At 23.7% G+C, this 24,274-nt stretch overlaps 1 protein-coding gene across 1 annotated transcript in view; it reads left to right on the forward strand.

The window, feature by feature from the left end:
- Positions 1-22,943, forward strand: part of LOC129615140 (protein zntD-like) — a 38,755-nt gene extending 15,812 nt beyond the window's left edge. Inside the window, exon 2 of the mRNA XM_055530217.1 lies at positions 22,286-22,943. Within this exon, the coding sequence (XP_055386192.1) occupies positions 22,286-22,527 (242 nt within the window). The 3' untranslated portion in view covers positions 22,528-22,943. The remainder of the gene's footprint in view (positions 1-22,285) is intronic.
- Positions 22,944-24,274: the final 1,331 nt, after the last annotated feature.

Consider the following 24,274-nt stretch of genomic DNA (forward strand, 5'->3'; position numbering starts at 1 on the left):
ATGCTTTCCTATTTAATACATATAACAAACATATTTTTTTTACACTTGACCATATCATGACACACTTAAAGCACACGTCTAAAAAAATTACAATTTGTCTAGATTAATTATAATACAATTTGTAATCGATTGTGAATTGAAATCGGTTACCTTTTTTGATAAATGCGTGTGCGCTTAAAACGCAACTTAAATTTTATTGATTATTGTTATTTTTTATAGGTATACGTATAAATTGAAATTATTAATACTCATGCATTGTAATCAATAATATTTTTATAATAATTATTATGAATTTTTGATTTTGTTTATTTTTTCACATTATAAGTAGTTGACTAGCCACAAATTCCTAAATTGTTCGCCATATATTATTAAAAACTTAAGAGTTTCAGATAAGTTAAAAATTACTTTAAATTGAAATTAAAAATATTTTGTTAGGCCTAAAAATTTTCAATTAAAAATTTTTTAAGTGTCATCATACACTTATAAAAATAAATAGATTTTCAACAACTTATTATTAAAAAAAATTATGAGTTGGCATAATATTTTTTTTTTGGAAAATAATTTATTTGTTTTTAATATTTAGAAAAACAAAAGATTTTAGATTAAATATAAAATTAAATAGCCAATTAAATTGCGTATAGTCACTACATATTGTGCATACTTATGCAAACGTAAGTCTTAAAAATCGAATAGTTGCATTCAGAACACTAAAGTGCTTTGATATAGTGCTTAAAATATGATTGATGGCATTTGGTAACTTTAAAATTACATTAAAAGTGTGCTTTTGGAAACAAATTTCGGGAATTACAATTCATTAGCTAAATTGTGTATTATTACCGTATTAACGAAGTTTTGAATTCCTTTATTCAACATTTTTTCAAAAATTTTCACAAATTTTTCAAACATTTTTTTCAGTAACACCTAACCTCTTTATTTTTCATCTTTTCATGTTTGGTACTTGAATTTAATATAATGGAAAAATATCAAATATGTTTTCGTGCTGCAAAATAAGTTAGAAATCTTGACTTCAATTAGTATTTATAAAGCAATTTAAAAAATAATTTTGTTAAAAATCCCAAAAGAAAATAAAATTTTTTCTTTACAAAATTCTAAAGTTCATTTACCTTCTTTATATAGAAACAAAGAGAAAATTTTGTAAGTAAATAATAAAATATATAAGAATTTTATCGATTAAATCATTAATTATGAAAAAGAAATTACTTACATTAAAATAGAAATTGAACACTCACCGAAAGATACAAAAAAAAAAGATATTATAAGTTTCGACAAATTTCATTTGCATTAATCTCAAGTTCAAGAATCTAAAGTTCAAGAGATTAAAAAAAAATTAAAAATTGTTGCTTATTGTAAATATATCACGAAATTCTTAATTTCTTATAATTTTAATCCTTAACACCTCCCATCTTTCTTAGCACTTTTGCAAAAGAAATTTTGAAAAAGAGTACTTATTAGCTTCACTCTGTCTGTTAAAATTTACCGTTATCTAAAATCTGTTTTTTTTTCAAATTTTTTATATAATATAAAAAGACTAGACTTTTTTTTATAATATAAAAAGACTTTTTTTCTAGACCTCAGGAGTTCGAGATTTTACCAACTTCAACTCTAGCAATTAACCCTTAAACTTGAGGATTATGTTAAAACTTCTTTAAATTTATTTTCGTTTTTTTTTTTTAAGATTACAGTCTTCTCATCCTAAATGTATGCAATTTTTAAAATATACTCGTATATGAATGAAAGTAATTTTAATAATGTAGTAATAAATTGCTCTAAATTTTCACTTGCTAAAAGGTAAAGTGCTACATTACAAACCTTTGGTTTGACCCGAGTTTATTTATATATTTGAACTGATTCAAATCATTTATCATTTCCAAGTATTATTATATGAAAAAAAAATCAAACACTAATTCATAAAATTTAGAACATTTTGTCAAGAAATGTGCCATTTATTGATAAGTTAACCAAAAATAAATAAATAAAAACTTTCGCTCCAGAATACTTAAGCATGTACAAAAAAAATTTTTTTTTCTTTTCATTCCATTTTTTATATAGGAAGACATAAAAAATGCAAATTTTCCGTACTTAAATTCTTGATGTGGGTGAATTTAAATTGAACCCAGTTTTTTCCTTCTTGTATTTCTGATTGATTGTATTTAATAAAAAAAAACCAAAATAAGATCTGAATTTAATTTAAATAATAATCGTATAGGTTATTACCCTCTTTGATATGATCGGTATCAAATAAAGCTTTACATTGTTTGCTTTCTAGAATATTAAGTTTCTTTATATAAATTGCATTTATCATTGCATACTAGGAAGAAATAATTTTAATTTTTGAAATTAAATTTTTTTTTCCGATTCAAAATATTTCAGACTTAACTAAAGTTAAACATAAATTTAAGGGTAAAAATGCTATATATATACATACATATATATGTATGTATATATATGTATATTCAAGAAAGTTTTGTCACCTTGAGAGATCGTATTGGGTGTTAAAATACCACAACTTATATTTTATCAAAACTTGCAAAAAAAAGTGCAACAACGCCACGAATTCGTATACTCCTGGTTATTTCTTATCTGTTAATAGTCTTTTAACTGTGAAGCAGACCATATGACATGATTTTTTAATTTTTGTTAAATTTATAAAAAAAAACTACATGAGACTGTTCAAAACAAATTGGAATTTTTATCGTTTTCTTGGAAATACAAATTTATACATACATACCAATTATATTTTATTTGCATAATTAACATTCAAGAAATTAATAAAACATCTGGAATTTTCTTAAAAATTACAAAAATTTTTAGAACAATCTTTAAATTAATTTGATAACGGTTTCCATTTAATGACTACCATATGTTTTTTTTTTAATTAATTTTATTGATTCAATTGAAAATAAAATTTAAAATATGTTTTTAAAAATAAGAAAAAAATTTCATAAATGTAATATTACACATGCACGTATAACATGTATATATGTACTGGCACACACATATTCATACTTATATAATAATGTATTTATGATAAATATTCATAGTGATGTCGTTTTTTAACTACTTTGTTCCTATATATAGCAGTTATTTCAAAACTTCATCTACAAAAACTGAAGAATTATCTAGCGACTTTTTTCCTTATATCACGGTAACACTGCATATTACCTACATGAATAGTATTTACCGCAAAGATCATGTTAATTACTTACATATATTATTACCAGCTTTTTAAGTGAATGCCCATATTTGCATTAAAAATGTTATTAAATAAAAAGAAAATTATAAAAGAAAAATACAGTCTGGTAGAAAATTAGTTTTATGAATTTCTAGCTAGAGTAATTCATAAAACTAATTTTCTATTATTAAAATATATAGAGATATTTTTGTTAAAAATTCACCTTATGCTCAATCTTCACCTTGTGCTCAATCTTCACCTTGTCTTCTTTTAATAATATCTGAATTTACCGAATAGCAAAATGTCTCATATATAAAGCTATATTTTCGATATTGCGAGACAAAGAAGACAGCACATTAACCTGTCGAAAATGTATAAAAGCTGAAAGATTAAACAAATTAAAATGCAGAAGAAAAGTATTTACTTCAAAACAAAATTTCAAATTTTAATTAACCTTTTTATTTTTGTATCCCATTTTTGGTTCTTTCATTAAGATTCAATTGCAAAGAGGGGATTTTTTTATTCAGATATAAAAAATACGCATCTATTATGTGCTTGAACTAAATTTCTCAATTATAACTCAATTATATAGGTTCAGCATTTTAACCATTATAGTCATTTTGTACCACCTTGTATTTGATATTTATTTGTATAGAATTTATAAATAAAAATTTTATAAAATAATTGAACATTTTTGGGAATATATCCGGAATATTAAGGTTGATAAAACATAAAATTTTTAATAACATTAGGAACATTTCCCCATGTAGATAATTAATTCTTTTATATTTTTACTTTTTAAAAAATACAGAATCAAGAATTTTCATAATAATTTGTAAAGAAATAACTATTTTTTTTTCGTAATAAATTGTCATTGTCTTTTTCTTTTCATCCCATAATGCCCATAATTATATCTAGTCTAATTTAAATCAACGGCAACCTTGACCTGATTTAAAAATAAATAAATTTTATTTTTTTTTGCGCAAACATTTTGTCATAAAACAAGCCGAAAAAAGCAGACAGATAAAAAAAAAGAAAAGAAAAATCTAAAACAAATTCATAACAAATAATTTTTTTTATTCAAATTAAAGCGTTCAAATCAAGTAGACTACGCAGTCTGTTTAATTTCTACGATAAAAATGTTTTATTAATATTTTTATAAAAGAATTTTTATTTTGTTATTTTGTTTTACAATACATAAATAACCTTCATCCTTATAATAGATTAATATAAAGTTGAATGATCCATTAGAATAGTTGAATAGGTTAATTATAACCTTAAATTCAGTTTACTTAATCGATAATTTTTTATGAAATTTGAAATTTAATATGGCATCAATTTGGTATGCTATAAATTTTTGCTATAGTAGAATTTAATAATTGAAAAATTTTTAATTTATTGTAACTTTTACTAATGAATTCACATATTTATATGGACTGCATTCATAAGGTATTTACAAAATTTACCACTCAAACATAAATACGCACATTATACATAGTTTTTTATCAGCGTTAATTTTTGTTAACTTAGTTTAACCATGCTTGTTCCTCTTTCCGTTTGTTCCCGCAGTAAATTATATGGCAAAGAAACTCTAAGGATTATAATTTCTATAGCTTGAATGAGAGGGCTCATATTAAAACCGTTACCAATACAATTCCCAAAATGGGTTGTTCCTCTTTCGCCACATTGAAAACCCTCGAACGTAAAATACACGTAACAATGTTTTAATTTAGAATCTTTTTTTTCGACTACATAGCTTCGCTACACCACGAATGTGGACGAAAACTTCTTATTGTAGTTTGATAAATGAATAACTATTCTTAAAAAAATTGAGGTCTGAAGTATAGATTTGTACTCTAAGTTCAACATATATAAAATTGCCATATTATGTGAACAAAATTATTTAAACTTTAATATTTAAACTTTACATGGCCAAAATCTGTAACAAGCCTCTTTATCGAAAAAAAAAAATTTGACATTTTGCTAATCGTTTAATAACGTTTGAGAGATAATTTTATCATACCTCATAAACCATAAAAATTATATAAAGTTCTAAGATTTTCATGAAACATTCACATGGCTGACATGATCAACTCTATTTCTTCTCCTTTATATGTTCTTTATATGTTAAAATTCATAAATTGTTTTAGTGTCTATCCCCCATATACCTACATGAATATTTTAAAAATCTTTTACAATTCACACTTTTATCTGCATGCTAATGATTGGCCATTTTAATTTTAAATTTAAGTAATGAAATTTTAAATATTTATTTAATGCCATTTATTTTCGCGCCATTTTTAATTTCCAATTCATACACCTGATCAGCTATTAAAATCATGTATATCCAAGTTACATATATACCTGTACTTTTCTCTAGAAGATTTATTTATTTTGGATTTTCTGCATTAAATTGAAAAATTATTCGATAATAAAAAAAAAAAATTTATAATGTCGTATGCATTCCACAAAAAATTTATTGGAGATAAATTGAAATTCAACATTTAAGGTTTAAATATACGAGTATAATCAGCATTTTATTTTAAAATATTTTTCACGCCAACTCTAAAAATACTTTCTTTTTTATTGTTTTCGGTTCTTATTTTTTTTTATATTTCATCAAAAGCACATTAACCTTAAAGCCTTGCCTTCATATTTATTTTTAATTTATTTTACATTTTAATCTAAAATTTCGAATTGTTAAATTTGATTTCTTATCAATAACTGAATTATAACAATTGTAAGGGAAAACTAAAATAGCTGCTATGGCAGATCTTAAATATTGCGTTTTTTTCCCCATAATTTTTTAATTTAATCAAAATAAGTTGGTAATCCGCAGAATAATACATTCCATGCAAAAAAAGAGAGATTAAAATTTATAGATATAAAATTTATTACAAGGCATAATGAAAAAATTTTAGGTTATATTCCTTTTCTCTCTGCCACATTTTCTATTTTAATTAATTTACGTGGTAAAGAGGTGAAGAAGGAATGCGTGAGACATGGGTATGTAAAAGTTTATTCACGTACTTGGATTAAAATTTTTCTCAAATAGAAATATTGTGTTTTTTAATGAAGTTTAAAATATGAAGACTTGATTATAATAAAATGAATTTTTATAATTGAAAGAGAGGAATTTTTTTACCGTAAAATAAATTCCCTTAAATAATATTTTTTGAAATATGAAAAGTGATTAGAATTTTTAAATCCGTTTATTTTAATTTAGTTCTAAAGTATAGGTACACGTAAAAAAATATTCTTGTCTAGTTTTACCAAACTCAACGAAACTTATACAGCTTAAACCATACAAGTATAATTTTAATTTTAGGTAGAGGTAGTAGGTTATAAGTACATTAACACATTTTACAAATATGCAATCAACTCCATAAAAATTTTTCATTTTATTTGAATAAATAAAGAATTTATAATTAAATACACTTAATTAAAATACTGCTAAGTTCATAGAATATTAAAATTATAAGATCCAAATTAGTACCGTAAATCATGCAAAGAATTATAACTTTTTTTTTTTATAGTATTTGCTTTTTAGGAACAAATAGTAAGTTGTTACACTATACTAAGACGTCAATTCACAAATATTTATAAGATACCTAAAAATGGAATAATATTATCGTTTTTCGTTGTTTCATTTGAATTTCTACGATAAAATAAGCGCGCGAGTTTAAGAAAGCGCACAAACGGGACGCGTAATTAGAAACAGATTCTTTAATTTTTTTGATCAAAAATTTGGTTTTCATACTAAACAGACTAATAAAGCATCAATTTTCTAATGTCAGACAATATTTAATATCAGCCATTTTATAAGAATAATATACATGCAGTTGAACTTTTTCAGCTCTATATAAGAGAAAAATTCGAAATTTGGATATTAACCAAATAGCCTGACTATTATTATCAACATTCGGAAATCGTTCTCTTCAGAAATTACGTAACATGGAGCAGTTCGGTTTAAACATATACATATGTATGTACATTTCTAAAAGATAAAGTTTTGCATGGTTTAATATTGAACAAATTGGTTTAGGGGTAAATTAAATAAAGCACTTTGATTATAGAAATTTCAAGGAGAATTGTAGCTTTTTTTTTTGTTAAACATGAATAGATATCCTGTTTTTAATCCCCTATAGACCTATAATGTTTTTATGTTTCGCTCATTTCAGTTCGAAAATACGATTGAGTTATACTTATACAGAAAAAACATTTATGAATTATCACTTACAATAAAATATAAAATAATGCTATAAGAAAAAAAAAATTAAAATTCAATTTTCTCAAATCTGCAAATTTTGAGTTATGTCAATTTTATAACAAACAACGGATTTAGTTTTCTATTTATAGTTTATATGTACAACAAATCATAGGCTCTTAATTACAAGGCATATTTAAAAAAATATTTTTTAAATGATTATGCTAACTTTTTATACATTTATTATCTTATCTCCATTTAAGATTTTATTTACTTTTTCCCGAGGAAATAATCACAATATGTACACAAGGAGCACACACTTAAGTTTTAAATTCAGACAATTTAACAATAATTTTTAATTTGAATGATTTTACAAAATAATACTTTGTATCTATAATAACCATATCTTACAAAATCTTATAAAAATTGTTGTTTTTTTGTATACTTCATTGATAAAAATTACCTTGATAATACTTGTACAACATTCAACTATCATTACGATATTATACTTTTTCTGCTCGATAGCATGTAAACATTTTATAAAAATCAATCAGAAGGTGTGGAGAAAAATAAATTGAAAATTCATAAATATTTATTAATCATACTTTTATAGGACCTACATAACACCTATCATATTTGCTTTACAATAAAATTTTATAAAAATAAAATAAAAGTGTTAAATAAAGTATTTTCATGCGCCTATGTATTTCATTTTTAAATTTTTGATACTTTTTAAAATAAATAAATAGCTGGTGGTGAGATAATGGGTTAAATTTCATATAGAAATTCAGTATTCTGCAACAATAGTGGTTAATAAACTTTGGATCTACTCCAAGAAATTGTTTTGAATTTTTTAAACCGGTTGTAACTGGAGATGGTCTTTGAATTAATTAGGATAATATTTATTGTAATAGTACTTAACCCATATTGAAACTCGACTGAATTTTGAAAACTAATCTTTAGAAGCCAAACTAAATACTTTGGACAACAATTAAATAAATTAAATTTTAATTATTTATACGAAGGCTTTAATCAGAAGTGTATTTGAGAAACAAATCGCCTCTGTAAGTCAACTTTTGTTTAAACAAATTTTTTGTATTATACTTCTTCTCCACATTGCCCATAACAATGTTTCTTAAAATTTCTTTTCTATAAAACACAAAATAGGATTTCTTAAAATTTCTAATATACCTAATACAATGTTATTATATCACACTTACATCCTTTTATAACCTATTATCTTACCATTATATTAAACCTTCAATTATTGCGTACACACATATATGTCACGTGAATTTCTCTTCAAGAATTTTTTATGATAGTTTCAACAAAAAAACAAGAATGTTGACGAAATTATAATTAAAAATTCACAAAAATGTCAAGTTCATTTTTTTTTCATTCCATTTGTTCTTTCTTAATTAAAAACTTATCATTCAATATCATAAAATTTTACAACAATGTTATCAATAATTGAACTTAATTTTTAAGATTGTTTCAGATATTATCGGATTGATACATGTAATTGTGAAAATTAAGTATAATATTTAAGTTTTTAAAGTGAAATTGGGTCTAAATTGAGTTCTTAACTGTAATTAAAATCAGTGTTTAAACACAAATTTTCAAATAAATCAAAAATTTGTTTCAGGAAAGTTTTGCTATTTTAAAGACTTCTAATTACTCTTATTTACAAAATTTTAGGTCTAAACGAGAATAAGTATAGAGATAACCTAGTCAATTCTGTGATAACTGTATTAATTAAAATACAATGAAGAGTCCCAAGTAATTTACGTGTTTTTAATAATTTATATGTTATAGCTTCAATAATTTCTAATTTGAATAATGCAAAATAGCGTTTGACGTTGTTTGAAAGCTATCGTAAGCAATCATGATATTTCATGAATAGATTTTAACAAAAATAATGGCCATTTTACTATATTTTTTTATACAAAATTTCAGTACTTTACCTTAAATAGATTCTAAGATATGATCTATTTAGTTAACTATTAAACTTTTATGGCCATAAGGAGTCAGCAAATTTCAACTTTACCTCATGAGGTAAATTTCAATTTTACCTTATTTAACACAGTGAGAGATTTTGATATTATAACTTCAATATTTTTTGAGATTCAGCAAAATAACTTGTAAAGTTGTAAAACAGCTACCCGAACCACTACGCGATCACATTCAAATTAAATAGGATTCCTTCACGAAGGTGCACGGTACAAGAAGTCAATTTTAATAACTCTTTTTATCGTATATCATTTTGCATACATTTAGGTGAAATCTTGAAGGCAATGCAATTTTTAGTGATTTAATCTTAGTGCGGAAATAGAACTTATAACATCAGAAAATAATAATAACCTATGAAGTACGGAACATATTTGAAAGAATTTGAAGTGCAACAACTTGTCAGAGAAACGTATATGAAAAAGATCTTTTCTATTTAAGATGTATGTATTCTGTATACAAAATTTAATTTTTCTATTTTTGACGTTGTAAAAATTTTGTAAACAAACAAGCTGGCGGACTCTTAAATATACCATTGCAACATAAATTGACAATAACACTATAGCAATTTGAATTATTTTAATTGGAATTGCTGAACATACGGCTAGCATAGGAGTGTAAAGATTTTCATTTACAAAAACAGTTTACTACCGCACTCAAATTAATTTCTTAACTTTAAATGACATAATGACATTTTACATGTTTTTATGTTTTCAATATTGAATATTTAATTGAACTTTGTCATATTATAATGCTCATATATACGTAATAGCAAAGTGAAATTCCTCAATCGTAATTCTAAAACTAATAATTTTACTTATACATTTACGTATACGTGTTTAACCTCAAATGTTAAAATAAATGTCAATCAAATCATGTTATTAAATAAATAATATTAAAATTACAATTAGATTTAGATGTATTAGATGCAACTTAGTAACTATAATTACGATATTATTAAGTATTAGATTATTTTTTTAAGTATAATATTATTGGAATAAAATCTTTGCAGAAAAAAAGTAATTTTAAAACTTAAGAAGACCAATTCATTTCTAAAAAAGTTTTCATAAGGATAGAGACACGATATGGAAAGGTTAATGACAAAACCTTAAATGACTTCCCAAAATTCATGTTCTTCAGTTAAATCATTCGAATTATTCGAGTAAAGAAATTTTATACATTTAAATTGGCAGTTAAACGAGAAACTGTAAGAAGAAAGCAATTTAACAAACTATAATACTTGCATATACTTTCATATTACAATATAATTTTTACGATAACATAAATCTGTTAATCTACCACAACATAAACTGAGATGAAATCAATTTGAAATTTACTTAATTAATATTAAAACAATATTGAAGGTTAATTTATACAATGAAAATAAAATTTTGTAAAAATAAATACAAAATGTGCATGAATAAGCTAAAAAAAAAAATAACAAGAAAATCAACATTTATTTCCGTATTACTTACATATAGAGTAAATTAAGAAAAACTTTATAAAGAAATCTTTATTTAAATGTATGTAAATTAATTTGAAATGCAAATAACACGGCCATGTACTTTATGTAATTACTATTACAAGTAATAAGTAAGTATAGTACAGAATATTTCTTTAGGTACAATATTAAAAGTAATGCTTAGACAAAATTCGGAACTCGTGTATTTAATATTATGATATAGTTGTAACAGTAATGTTTGTAATAAATTATTAATCACATAATAGTAGAGATAACTAGTATATAAATTTGTTATAAATTATTTAGAATTTTATAAAGCACATCTGTAATACTAAAATTATAGAATATTTGCAATATATGTATTACAATAATGCGTCCGCCTTATCGTACTATTGATTTTTCAAGGATCAAATTCATTCAGAAGAAATTTCTCAGTTTCGCATTACGTGGTTTAAGTTACTTGATTTCTCAGGTTGACTGCTTGCAAAAATTGATTAGATTGTGCTCTCTTAGAATAATCGGTGATATAGTTTTTAATTATCAACTTGTTTCGGGAATTTTGTTTTCGAACGTTGTATAAATAAGAATAAAAGTTAAATAAATTAAATTTTACTAGACTTATTTCTTGAATTATAAAGTTTTGGTACACTGTTATATCTAGCCTAAAGCATATAAAAAATTGTAATAATTTTTTTTAATACATGCAGTATTACTACGTAGGCAATTATTTGAATAAATTAATTTGTACAAAATAGTTGTACCGGGGTGTCAATAATTGTACATTTTGATTTTCACGCAAATAAACTTAATTTTTAATAATTTTATTTAATATTTAATAAATTTTTGTATATGATTATGAAAAAGGAATATCCAATTTGAATTTTTTACAATTCTGAATAGAAAATATTTTTTGAGAAAAGAGTGTCAATAATTGTAACCAGTATGCTATATTCTTACATACGTACACTATTATGTAAAACACATTTTGACTATAAATTATAAAATTTATTAGAAAAATTAAGCAATAAAATCAAAATTTCTTTTCTATTTTAATAAAATTCAAAATCAATATAGACGCCGGTAACAACAGCATAAAGTTCATTCGATTTTTAAAATATAATGTCATCACATCATTATCAACTTACTGTTATACACAAGTCTCTTCAATATATTTTTATTCTAAAACTTATTATACTCAATAATGATTTCTGTGTCTAAAAATTTTAATGTATAAAATTCTTTTTACTTTCGCTTTTATGAATTCATTTACAAGTCAAATATTTTTTTGAATACGAATAGCTCTATGGCCTTATTAATACAAAAATTCAATATGCAAAGAATGTCAGTAAACTTTTAATATACAAAAATTATGATAATATACACATGAAATTGTTTTTTTATTTTTATTATAATAAAATGAAATTCAATAATGAATCTATGCTAATTAAATTATACATTTTGAGTGTAAAGAGAAGAAGATGGGGGGAAGAGAATACTCTCTCAATAATAATTTATTAAAATTATTGACTTATTGAATGCTTAGAATTCATTATAGTTTAAGATTAAAGTACTTATAGTTTAAGAATTTCATATAAAAACAATAATAGAAAAATGAAAATTTCCTTTTCTGAATGAAGTGATGTTCAATGAATTTTAATTTTCTTTATTAATTTGAAAAATATTTTAATTCTCATACCGTACTATTCAATATATACTATATTGTTAAGTGAACGCTATTCAAAACGCTAGACGGTCTTAACATTGTTTTGTTCGTTTTATTATATTTTATTTATAAAAAAAAAAAGTGTAAAAGAGAGATGGGCACGTGTAAAGTTCAATATGAAAATTTCTTCTTTTGACTTTCATTTTTGTTTTTTGTGGCAAGCAAACAAAGCATAGTCTAAGTCAGAATATATAAATTTTAAGTAAATCAAGTTTAATAGAATTAAAATAATTTTGAGCAACTCAAATTAAATTCAAATTCGCTAAATATTAATTGAAAATGTTATTTAACTTACCCAGTGGTTTAAACCCTGTTAATTAGATTTTGTAAATTTTACTACATTTTAATGAGTGTTTGTTTACTATCAATTAAATTTCTACCCCTTAAAATAATATTCAAGTTCGAATCGAATCAATTTTTGCAGCATTTTAAATTTCAATTTTTAATTTTGCATTTTAAATCCACATGATACTTCATCATACTACAATATTTTAATTTTATCATAAATTGACTTAGCATATTTCACCATAGTGTCGCAGAATTTTTGTTAAAGAAAAAAAAAACAAGAATTTATTTTTTATTAAAAAAATTAAATACGTGACAGTTAATTAATATTACTGCATAAAATTGTGAAGTTTTGATTTATTAATAAAACGTAAAAGCGCTAGCATTCCAAAATAAAAAAAAATAATTATTTTAAAGCACATTTTGTCTATACTTTGCTTGTTATTTGCTCGACAATAATCGTGAGTGAGAGTCCTTGAATTTCATAGTAAATTAAATTAAATTATTTTAAAACGTTATCCAATATAGTGTTGGTTTAAACCAGAACTAATTATTCTTTTCTATAAGCTAAATTAAATTTCGAATAACTATACTATGGCGCCAAAAAATACTTATTCAATCACGACGGCCGAATCAAATATAAGCAATTTTACAAATATAAAATTGCAGGGTTACATTAATAATTTTGTTTTTATTCTTGGAAGAACTGCAACTAAAAATAAGGTTTTTTAGAAATTTTAAGCAAGATTGGTATTTTTGTTTGTGCAACTGTGATAAATTTGAAAATTGTGAATGAAATGATCATGATGAATGTTTGCATATGATATTTTTATAAATTTGCATACTTACAGGGGCCAACATATGTAATTCAACAAAATATTTATAAATCTGTTATCTCTCGCTTTTTTATATTTAATACAAACCTTAAATAATAAATAAGCCAGTATAAAATTCAAGTAAATTCAAAATTATTAAAGTAATTGGAGATTCAATTACAAAGTCAAACTACTCGCATATATATATACATATTTTTCATAAAATTTATTTTATTATTACAACATTTAGTTTTAATTTACCATACTAAAACAACTAAAATATATACTTAAACAAATTATAGTAGCACAAAACATAATTCAAGACATCAAGCTCAGCTATTTTTCTTTTCTTTCGGAAATCACGATCATATTATATACAAATTGCTTTAAACTCTTAATGAATTTTAAATATATTTTGTATACATTGTTATTAAGAAAAAAAATTTTGAACTAAACTGTAGTTTATTATAAACATTATAAAACAGCGATTCAAAAACTGCTTTCAAAATCAATAAATGCGTTATTGTTGTAAAACTTAATGTAGAGCTCATTTTATTTTAATAGGTAATAAAAAATCGTAGATATTTTAATAAAGATCATCCAAGAAATTTTATGTTTCTATAATGATTCAAGTTTTTGTTTTTTCTTTAAAGTTCTATATACTAACCATATTTATTTTGAGAACTACTGTACACAAAATGAAAAAGAAGTGGCCGTCATTAAATCGCAATTATTTACAATTCACATAAAAATTATTTATTCTAAAATCGTATTTAAAAAAAATTAATAAATAACATACTTTTACATAAAATATTTCTTAAGAGATTAATTATTTAAAAAACTCATAAATAAAAATCTAATAAAAAGGTTTGGTCCATTATAACAAAAATTAAATCTTTGATATACTCATGTATAATATAACAAATTTTAATTGATATATTATACTTGTGCACATATACTTTAAGATTTTAATAAAATTTATTGTTATGCAACTTATTTAAATATACTCCGACTTATAATTACCGTATTAACATTTTATGTACTATGTTTGTGCATCTTCGGTGTAAAAAACGATTCAATAATAAAAAATAAATTAAATTATGTACAATGGGTCTTGCCCTTGATTAGTTTAATGCAGTATACCCGTAGGCAATTTTTATTCCAAAAATTTATAAAATATTTACATAATTATAAAAATTTATAGTTTAAATCGAAAAGCTACGATAATTTCAAAATTGGCTTTTACATTCTCGGACTGATAAAACCCTCGCAATCACTGAAGCTCCAGAGCTGAATTCATTAAATTTGTAAAAGCATAATGCATTTTTAGTAAAAATTAGTTAAACTAAAATTTTGGTTATATATACAGGGTGTCTCGTTTGCACAATAGAAGGTAGACACCATTTTGAACGATTGTTGTACATTTTTGTAAGTCATAGAAGAAAAAAAAAATTTGAAATAAAATAACATTTGCAGTACTCTATTTTACTTAATAACTTCTAAATCAGGTAGAAACACAACCCATATATCAAATTTAAGTTCAGCAGACAAGGTTGCCTGTGGCGAAATTGAAGAAAGCTTCAATGTTACGTCAACTAGAAAACTAACGCTTTTTAAAAATGAAAAGCTAAAATTTCAAAATTTTTGAACTTTAAATTTATGGGATTGCGATATCTGAACAGATTATAACTAATGTAGATACTATTCGTAAGAAGAACCTTATTCTGAGGTTTTCAAATGATTAATTGATTAAATTCAAATGAGGTTTTCAAATTATTAAATAATAAAGCGCCTGTTCTACACATGCATACCGAATTATACTTTAAATTTCAAAATTGAAAAAAAAAGCAGTCAAAATTGACTTTAAGCCCCTATAACTCCCAACCTGTTGAACTGTGAACATCACCTCTATAACAAAATTTTGTCTACTCATGAGGTTCTAAACAATGGTGTATGGCAATGCACTTTAACAGGAGCCACCCAGTATATTTATTAGATATATACTTTATTGCAAATAATGGCCTCATCTAAGTCTTAGCTGTTGATACATCCGAAGAGTTCAATTTTTAATAAAACGTTTCAACTCATTTCAACCAGAATATTAACGATTAAACATTGACGACATCCACACTTTTAATGTTTCATACTAAATTTGACTGTAAAAGCGTCAGGGCACATTATTTAAGTGGCGAATTACAAAATTCAAAAATACAGTTATTAAATCCTGATGTTTTGATTCTATACACCTTGTTATGTTTCAAATAACTTAGCATGTTGACATATTAATTTTGAAGTATGTACTTCTATCATATTATCAGTATAAAAATTTTTTTTAGATTCAAAATACAATTTTCAATATTATTAACTTATGATCTGTTTAATGAGAAATTCGTGTTATTATTTATTAAACTTCATATTTTCATATAATTTAAGTGTTATACAATTAAAGTATAACACTTAATTATATTTAAACATTAAGATAACACACAAAAATACAAAATTGAAGTTCAATTTTTCTATTTGATGGACGACATTTTAATTACATCATATAACTAGTAGGTATAGGTACATTTTATTGATTACGTTGTATAGGTACATTGTTGTAATCAATAAAAATTTCATTTCAAAATTCAAGTGTACTTGTGTCACTATCATTGTGTACGCAGTATATAAATAGAAAATTGTCTTATTTCCCAAATTAATTTAATTGAATTTGTAAAAATGGTTATCAAAACTATCAATCATCGCAGTTTTGACAAAAATTATAAATTCATACGAGTATATATAAAAATTTCTTAATCAAATTTAAATGTTTTTATCAGAATTATTTTTAATTCGTGCTTAATCGATAATTACAGTCGAATATCAAAATGCATGCTTTCATATCTCTTAAATATTTAAATTCTTATACATTTGTTGAATAGTATAACAAAAGAGTTACTCACTTCTATTTTAATCTTTGGTATTTAAAATTTAATCCGAAACGCGTCATACATATATAAAATATTCGTAATTATTATAATTCTTTTTTTTTGGGAGATTATTTTTGTATTATCAAAAATTAAATAGATTTTATAAATGTTTTATCTTAAGCTCTAGTTAATATTAGTATAAGATTTCTATCAGTAAATTGAAAATATTTTTTGGTTATTAATTTAATTTTTTTTACGCATTCAAATCGCTAGTTCAAGTAATTAAAAAAAAAAAGAAGAACTGACGATTTTTTGGAACACAAGCTCAAAATATCTGGCAAAGCTATAGATTTTCGCTAAATAAAAATTTGAATTTTAAAAGTTCATTAGAATAATACACAGATTGCTTTTACAAGTAGGCAAGTAGGTTACTATGTTTTAGATTTAACATACTTAATTGTTAATTTCGTAATATAATATCGTAATTTGATTTTATCGTACATAAAGAACTCATTTAAATGCAAAAATATTCAATGGTTTTTTCTAAATTACTTATATAAATGGTGTTTAATTATTCATTACCATTTTTAAATTTTTTACCGAAAAATAATTTTTTCTTTGTTGTTTTTCTATTCTGTTTGGCCAAAGCTATTGCGTTTAAAAATTTTTTTGGAAATATTCATTTTAAATTTGAAATTTGATTTATTTGTGATGTTTACATCTTTCAACGTATGTACGCACTCTTTACATTCAATTAATTTTATTCTACATAGTTTTCTTTTGAATTCAAAGGGAGAAAAATAGAGAGAGAAGAAAAAAATTTGTAGGAAAATTTGTGTAAAACAAAGTTGTAAATCTACTACATACTTAGCAAATTAGTTAAGATTTTTGCAAAACATTTGACGATTTTCTAATATGTTCAAATTTATATCATGTCATAACTCGAAATGTCGTATTAGAAGATGTCGTATCTCGAGGACTTAGTGTACTTAAATTAGGGTTGCAATTCAAATACATTTTCTTTAGTAAAACAAAAATTTAGGGAATTTTCTATAAGGGAAATTTGTGTTTTGATTTTGTTCTTACTTTTTCTATTAATATACGGGGCCTTTTTATAAACGCAGATCATTATAAACTTATAGCGTAAAATGCAATTTATTGAGCCTTATTCTAGTTGTCGCGTCACTTACGTGACATTTGTCGTTGTCGCTGTCACATCATTTGAAATGTGGTATTCTGGTTGTCGAGTGACGTGAGTGCGAGAAATAATCGAAAATGAAACGTTTCAAGTGAAATTGATACATTTTAAAAAGAAATTTCGGCGAGTAAAATTCAAACAAAAAAAATTTTCAGTGTATATATTTATATTTTTAAATAATAAAAAATGTCATTTGCATTTACGAATTCATCTCATTCCGGTAGTGATGAAATTAAAAAAAAAAAAACAATTAAGGATCGAAAGACTTAAGATTAGCGACAGCTCTAAAAAGGAGGTCTTTAAATATTTACTGAATATATTAGAGGGAAAAGCAAGTACCCGTAAAAGGCGTGTCCTGTCATGAAATTTCCAATTCATTAAATTTATAAATACTTTCACGCTAAAAACAAAAATTAAATTATATAGTTTATGACTTGATTTATGTATAAAATTAATTTTTTTATGATTTTGTTAAATTCTTTTGTTTTAACTTGCATTTTTGGTGAATCCTTCTTTCTTGTCACTTGTAAATACTTTTCGACAAAAAACGTCGTTTCACTACGACATATCTCGCATCAGAACGACAACTGGAATATGGCTGAAACACATTTTCCCGCTATTCCCTGACGATTGTCACTGCGATCGCCGCTTAGAATATGAAATTCAAGTCGTAATGACAATTGTCGCTCTACTTCGACAACTAGAATAAGGCTCATTATTTTATCTTCACAAACAAATATTGGTAATCTATGCTTATTCATAAAAATTGCTACATAATCAGTTATATAACGCAGTATCAACTGTTTTGTTTGAAAAAATGTTTCTTAATGGAATGAAAATTTTTATATGAGTTAGTTTGTTTTACGATATTGATAAACTCACTTTCTTAATTCACTACATTAAATTTAAAAAATGTAGTAGATTTCATTATATTTTTAAACAAGCCAACTGCAACACTGGTATGTGAAATGAAGTGTAAAAGAGTTATACACTTTAAGAGTTATACATGCCTTGAAAGAAGTAAACTGCAGCATTAAAAAGCTAAAATTTTGATTAAGCAATCACAACATAGAGTAGAAATATTTTTTATATATTTTCTCATGATTTTAATTTAAATTACAAATTAATTTTAAAGTAATAAAACGCAATTTATAAAATCGGCAATGAATTTAATTACCAAAATTCGTGTTTGTCAGAAAACAAATACTATGTATGTAAAATTAAGCTAGCTTAGATTTAAAATTCCATTTAATAGCTACAACGGAATAATTAATTTTATTGAAGTTAATTTCTTAATTATAAATTAATTCAAATTGAAGAATAAGATAAAATTGATCAGAATTGTAAAGACAAGTTTAATAATATGTAAAAAGACAGTCAAAGAATAAGTTGACATTAAATCAGCATATTCGAAGGCATACCTACAATTTAATAGTTATTAATCCATATATGAGTTATTCTAAGTATTTAAATATTTTCAAATTCAATTATTTTAACTTGATATTCGAAAAATTCATATACTAAGCAAAAACTAGAGAAAATTTAAGCTGGCAAACAATATTATCGTAAAATAATTTTTATTCATTTCCGTAGATCAAACTGAAAATGGTTACTAAAATGTTATTCATCTATTAAAACCTTTAGACCTATTCGGCAATAAAATTTTAACTATTAGATAAAATACATACATACTTTTCGAATTAGTTTACACTCAAACAAATATCTCACGAGTTATAGTTTATGAAATTAGAAAATTTATTTAGTGAATATTCCCGACTTTAATGCAATTAAATTACATTTAAGGTCTTAATATAACTATGAGGTCAAAAATACATAACTATATTTGATATCACATACATATACATATTTTCCAATTTTACATTTTCTATGCACTTGTATACACGGTGATTCAATAAAGAATACAATATTATATATATCATTGTTTAGGGCACCAAAAATAGTAAACATTTTATTAGGGACCTTAAAATCTGGACATAGAAATGGTTTCTATGCTATATCTCTTGTACTGTAAAAGATTTTTTATTGTTCGAGAACTTAAATTGAAGCTTAATAAAGTGATCAAAATTCAGTAACAAAAAATTTAAAGTTTCTGAAACTTTCACAGAAAATTGTAGAGGAGAAAAAAAATTTAAAAAAATAGAAAAAATTGATGTTTTTTCAAAGTTTGAATGTACATATCGAATTCCGAAAGTACATCAAATATAAAACCAAATAATATGTTGCTTTCAAGCTCTCTACTAACCCTTTCAGGAACTGTTCAGCTGAAACATTTATGTTTTTCAGAAGGGAAGTTATAAGCAAAAAAGTTTAGCCAAGTAAAAATTTCGTGAAAATTCATTAAAATCCATGTATCTTGGAAACCGTTGAGTTTTGCGACAATTTTTGACTTTCAATCAAAAATTTTATCCATTTTTGATGCCCTAAACAATTAGTATCCTTACTGAATCACCCTATACATAATCATTTGTTTGATGAAACTTTAATAATTTTTTTTTTATTTTCTTTATGTGAAAACTTAAGCACGCTGAAAATGTTCATTTAATAAATTTAACGGCAATTACACAAGTACACCTACATAATTATTGTCGTGATTATTTTTCGTTTATTTCATATAAAAAAGCATTATAAACTTTATGGTAAAACATAAATCAAATAAATTATTTTCACTTACGTTAAATATTTTGAAAGTTTATCTATTTAATTATCGCTTCACGATTTTTACCATGAAACCAAAATTTCTATACATAAAATATTTTTTAGCAAAATAAAAATCCAAAAAGCCGACGAATTAATCTCACGTTTATTTGTAAAAATTGCAATAAACTTATTTTTATTGTTTTTTAATTTTATAGGTACCACAAATACTTAATGTTAAAGGGTTATAAAAATTTTTTTAAATTATTTTCGAAATTTTTTTCTTATTTTAATTTTTTGGAAATCCTCAGACGAAACCTCAATAAAAATATACAATTTAACAAATAATGACTTTCCTTCCAGCAATTCATTTGCACTTTTCTTTTTAATGATTAAACACGAATTTATCATGAAATCTTATTTTTTATCAAAAAAAAATTTGTTTTTTTTTTAATTTTAAAGTAAATTAATATAATATTCTTATCATAATATTACGCACATATTCAGTTTGTCTGTTATAAGAAATTTTTATTTAACTTTATAAAAAACACGCATGCGTCTGAGACACTTTGCGCAAAAATAAGAGAAAATGATGACGTTTTCATTTTTGAGAGAAAATGGTGAGTTTTTTTTCAAATTTTATACCAGATAGACCTACTGACTTGATACATTTGTATGTGTTAAATCAAAAATAATAATTACATTCAACAATGTTAGGCTACTAATGCTATATTATTCGAAATTTTCTGATAAGAATAATTTTACGTAAACAGACAGGAACTTAAGATCGCCCCATTGCCGTAGGTGACTTTCTCTGATATAGTTTTCATTCATCAACTTGTAATCAGGAACATATGATTGCCTCGGTTTTATTATTTCGAGTTTCTTACAGAGAGAATCCAAATAACTTGAGATCGGTCGAGCTTTTTAACGTGCCGCGTGATAGTACGGACTATATGTGAACCGGTGACGCTTATGTTTCGTGAAATTAACTTGTATTCGTCTGTTTTTTCTACGAAGCTTAAGTAAGAGGGCCAAACTTTACGGTAGCATTGATTTTATTTAATTTATTTTTAATTTTGTGACACGCTTTCAATTGACTCGCCGTGCAGTAGTTGTATACGTTTGAATTTTGTTGAATTTTGCTGTTTATTTCTTAATTTACCTATTAATCTTGAATTGTTGCTACGAATATTATCTTTTTCTCTCCTTTTCCATTTGCTTTCATTTTCCATCTATAAATTATGACAATTTTAGTAATAGTTATACAAATAGCTATACATACGTTTATTAACTAAGTGATGTTTATTTTGTTATACTAGACACTGTTATATAAACTGCATATACAACTACAAAAATATATACGTTTTTTACAAATTAAGAATAAACTTATATATAACACTATATTTATTTTGAGCTCTACATAAATTTGATATCTTTTTTATGTATGCAATCATAAAATGGAAAACCATAAGCTTTATAACAATATTTTTTTATTGTATAATTCTGATTCACTGCTATAACAATACTATTATCAATATAACAATACTATTATGCGTATATCAAATTTTATAATTAAATTTCAAATAAATTTTGGACTCCTACATGTATACGACACTTCTATATGTATATGCATTCAAAAATTAATATATTTTCCTCGATATTCTACAATTATATACGATAAGAATTTATTATTTTCTAATATTGATAAGCTACATAATTTGAAAATACAATAGAATAATAAAATTATAAATTAAAATATAATTAATTAAATTTAATTTGATTATTAACAATTTTCTCTTTTATTTTTTTTTTTAATAAATTACAGCTGGACACGAACATTCACATGATCATGGACATAGTCATGGAGATGGTGCACATGGGCATAGTTCAAAAAATCATGATAATCAAAATGATGATGATATTGATTATACAAAAAAATCAATACAAGAACAACTTGAAATTATACGTGCTGCTGGAAGAGAATTATTAGAGAAAAATCATTATCAACTTCATCATTTACAACATCAGAATACAAATCATGATCATCATCATCAACATCATGAATAGAAAAAAATCATAATGAATTACGATAATAATAGTATTTTTTTAAAATATATAAAAATTAGTGATTTTAAAAAAGAATTTTTGTATTTAATTTCTGTTCGATTACAAAATGAAAATTGCCATCCGGAAGCAATAATTTTTTGATAAAAAACAAAATAAACAAAAATTTTTTTTTTTTTAATATTGTAAAACGTTTTGAAGAAAATTTGCTACAAATGACGTGTATAATAAATATTTTATTGGTTTTACAAAAAATTGCCTCCAATTTTAAATAAATGTGAAAATTTAGATTACTTAATTAATAATTGTACACAAATTGTAATTATTTTATAAAAATAATTTAATTGATATTTTCCAATTTTAAATAATATTGTAGATTTTATTAAGACTTTACTGTATAGCTAATATAATAAAATATTATATATAGAGTTTAAAATTATATAAAATAGAATCTTAAATTTTAAGAATTTTTAATTTTCACGAAAAATAAACAAAACATTTAAAGTTATTATAATAGTAAGTTTGATATTAGAAAATAAATTAAAAATTAATAAATAAAAAAATTATAAAAAATAAAATTCTTTTATGAAATTATTCCTAGTCTATTGAAAATTCTACAAATCTAACTACACAAATAAACTTTAACAACATCTTGAATTTTTTTCACAATTAAAATATTAACCTTAACTTTTAAACACCTTATAAATTTCATCGATTTTTAAAATCAATGAATTAATTAAAATTCAATATTCGATTCTATATTTTTCTTCATAAAAAAGATTTAAGGCCAAAAAACAATTTTGTTTTTGCATTAAATCACCCCAGTCTACCTTAAATCAGAAGTAGAACATTGTGTTTGCTAAAAAAACAAAAAGAACAAAAGCAAATTCTCTTCCTTTTTGTCTCCTTTTTCGTCCCGACTACTATAAGAACCGTTACATTTTACTGATTCGTAAAAACAAAAACAAAATACAATTATTTTTTTTTTGTTATAAATGATTCTTATGGTTTCCTTTCTTTATTATATTTTGCACAAATTACTAAAAACTTACATTGACTTATTAATAAGCACAATATAATATTGTGTAAAGTAAATAAGGATAAGGCAAATATATCTATGTATATATAATATTAATACATACATGCACATATATCGCACATTTGCGAGAATAATGACATAAGTAAAAAATGCTGAGTCGCAAACTTACTTTTATTACTATTATATTTTAATATATAAAGATTTTCTGTAACAAAATAATACAAAAAAATTTGTTCATAATATACTTGTAGAATAGTTCCACACCGCTTTCGTTAGTAATTTACACTAGACTATGAATATTTTAAATTCCGGAAATCAAAATTAATTTTTTGAGTTGGGCTGTTATTCTTCCCAATGTGCGATATGTATAAATGTACATAAATATTTAAAGGGCACCCAGTTAGTTCTTTTTTTAAAAAAAAAATCCTTGTCTCTCCTTATACAAATAAGGTAGCTACAAATACTCATAACAAATATGAGAGAATCGAAATCGTAATCTATTTTTCATATAAAAGGTAAGTTTGCTAAATAGCACTTGTATCTGCTAACATATAAATAATTGAAATTTAATTTTGAATACGCACCAACAGTAAACCATTCAAAACTACATATGTATATAGAAATTTTCAAATAGGTTATGAAATTTAGTCATAATTTTCTTAAATATAGCAAAAGTATATGTAATTAATTATAGGAAATTTGAAAAAAATT

The sequence above is a fragment of the Condylostylus longicornis genome, unplaced genomic scaffold (assembly GCF_029603195.1).
Source record: "Condylostylus longicornis isolate FDR11 unplaced genomic scaffold, ASM2960319v2 ptg000135l, whole genome shotgun sequence".
In the NCBI taxonomy this organism is placed as follows: Eukaryota; Metazoa; Arthropoda; class Insecta; order Diptera; family Dolichopodidae; genus Condylostylus; species Condylostylus longicornis.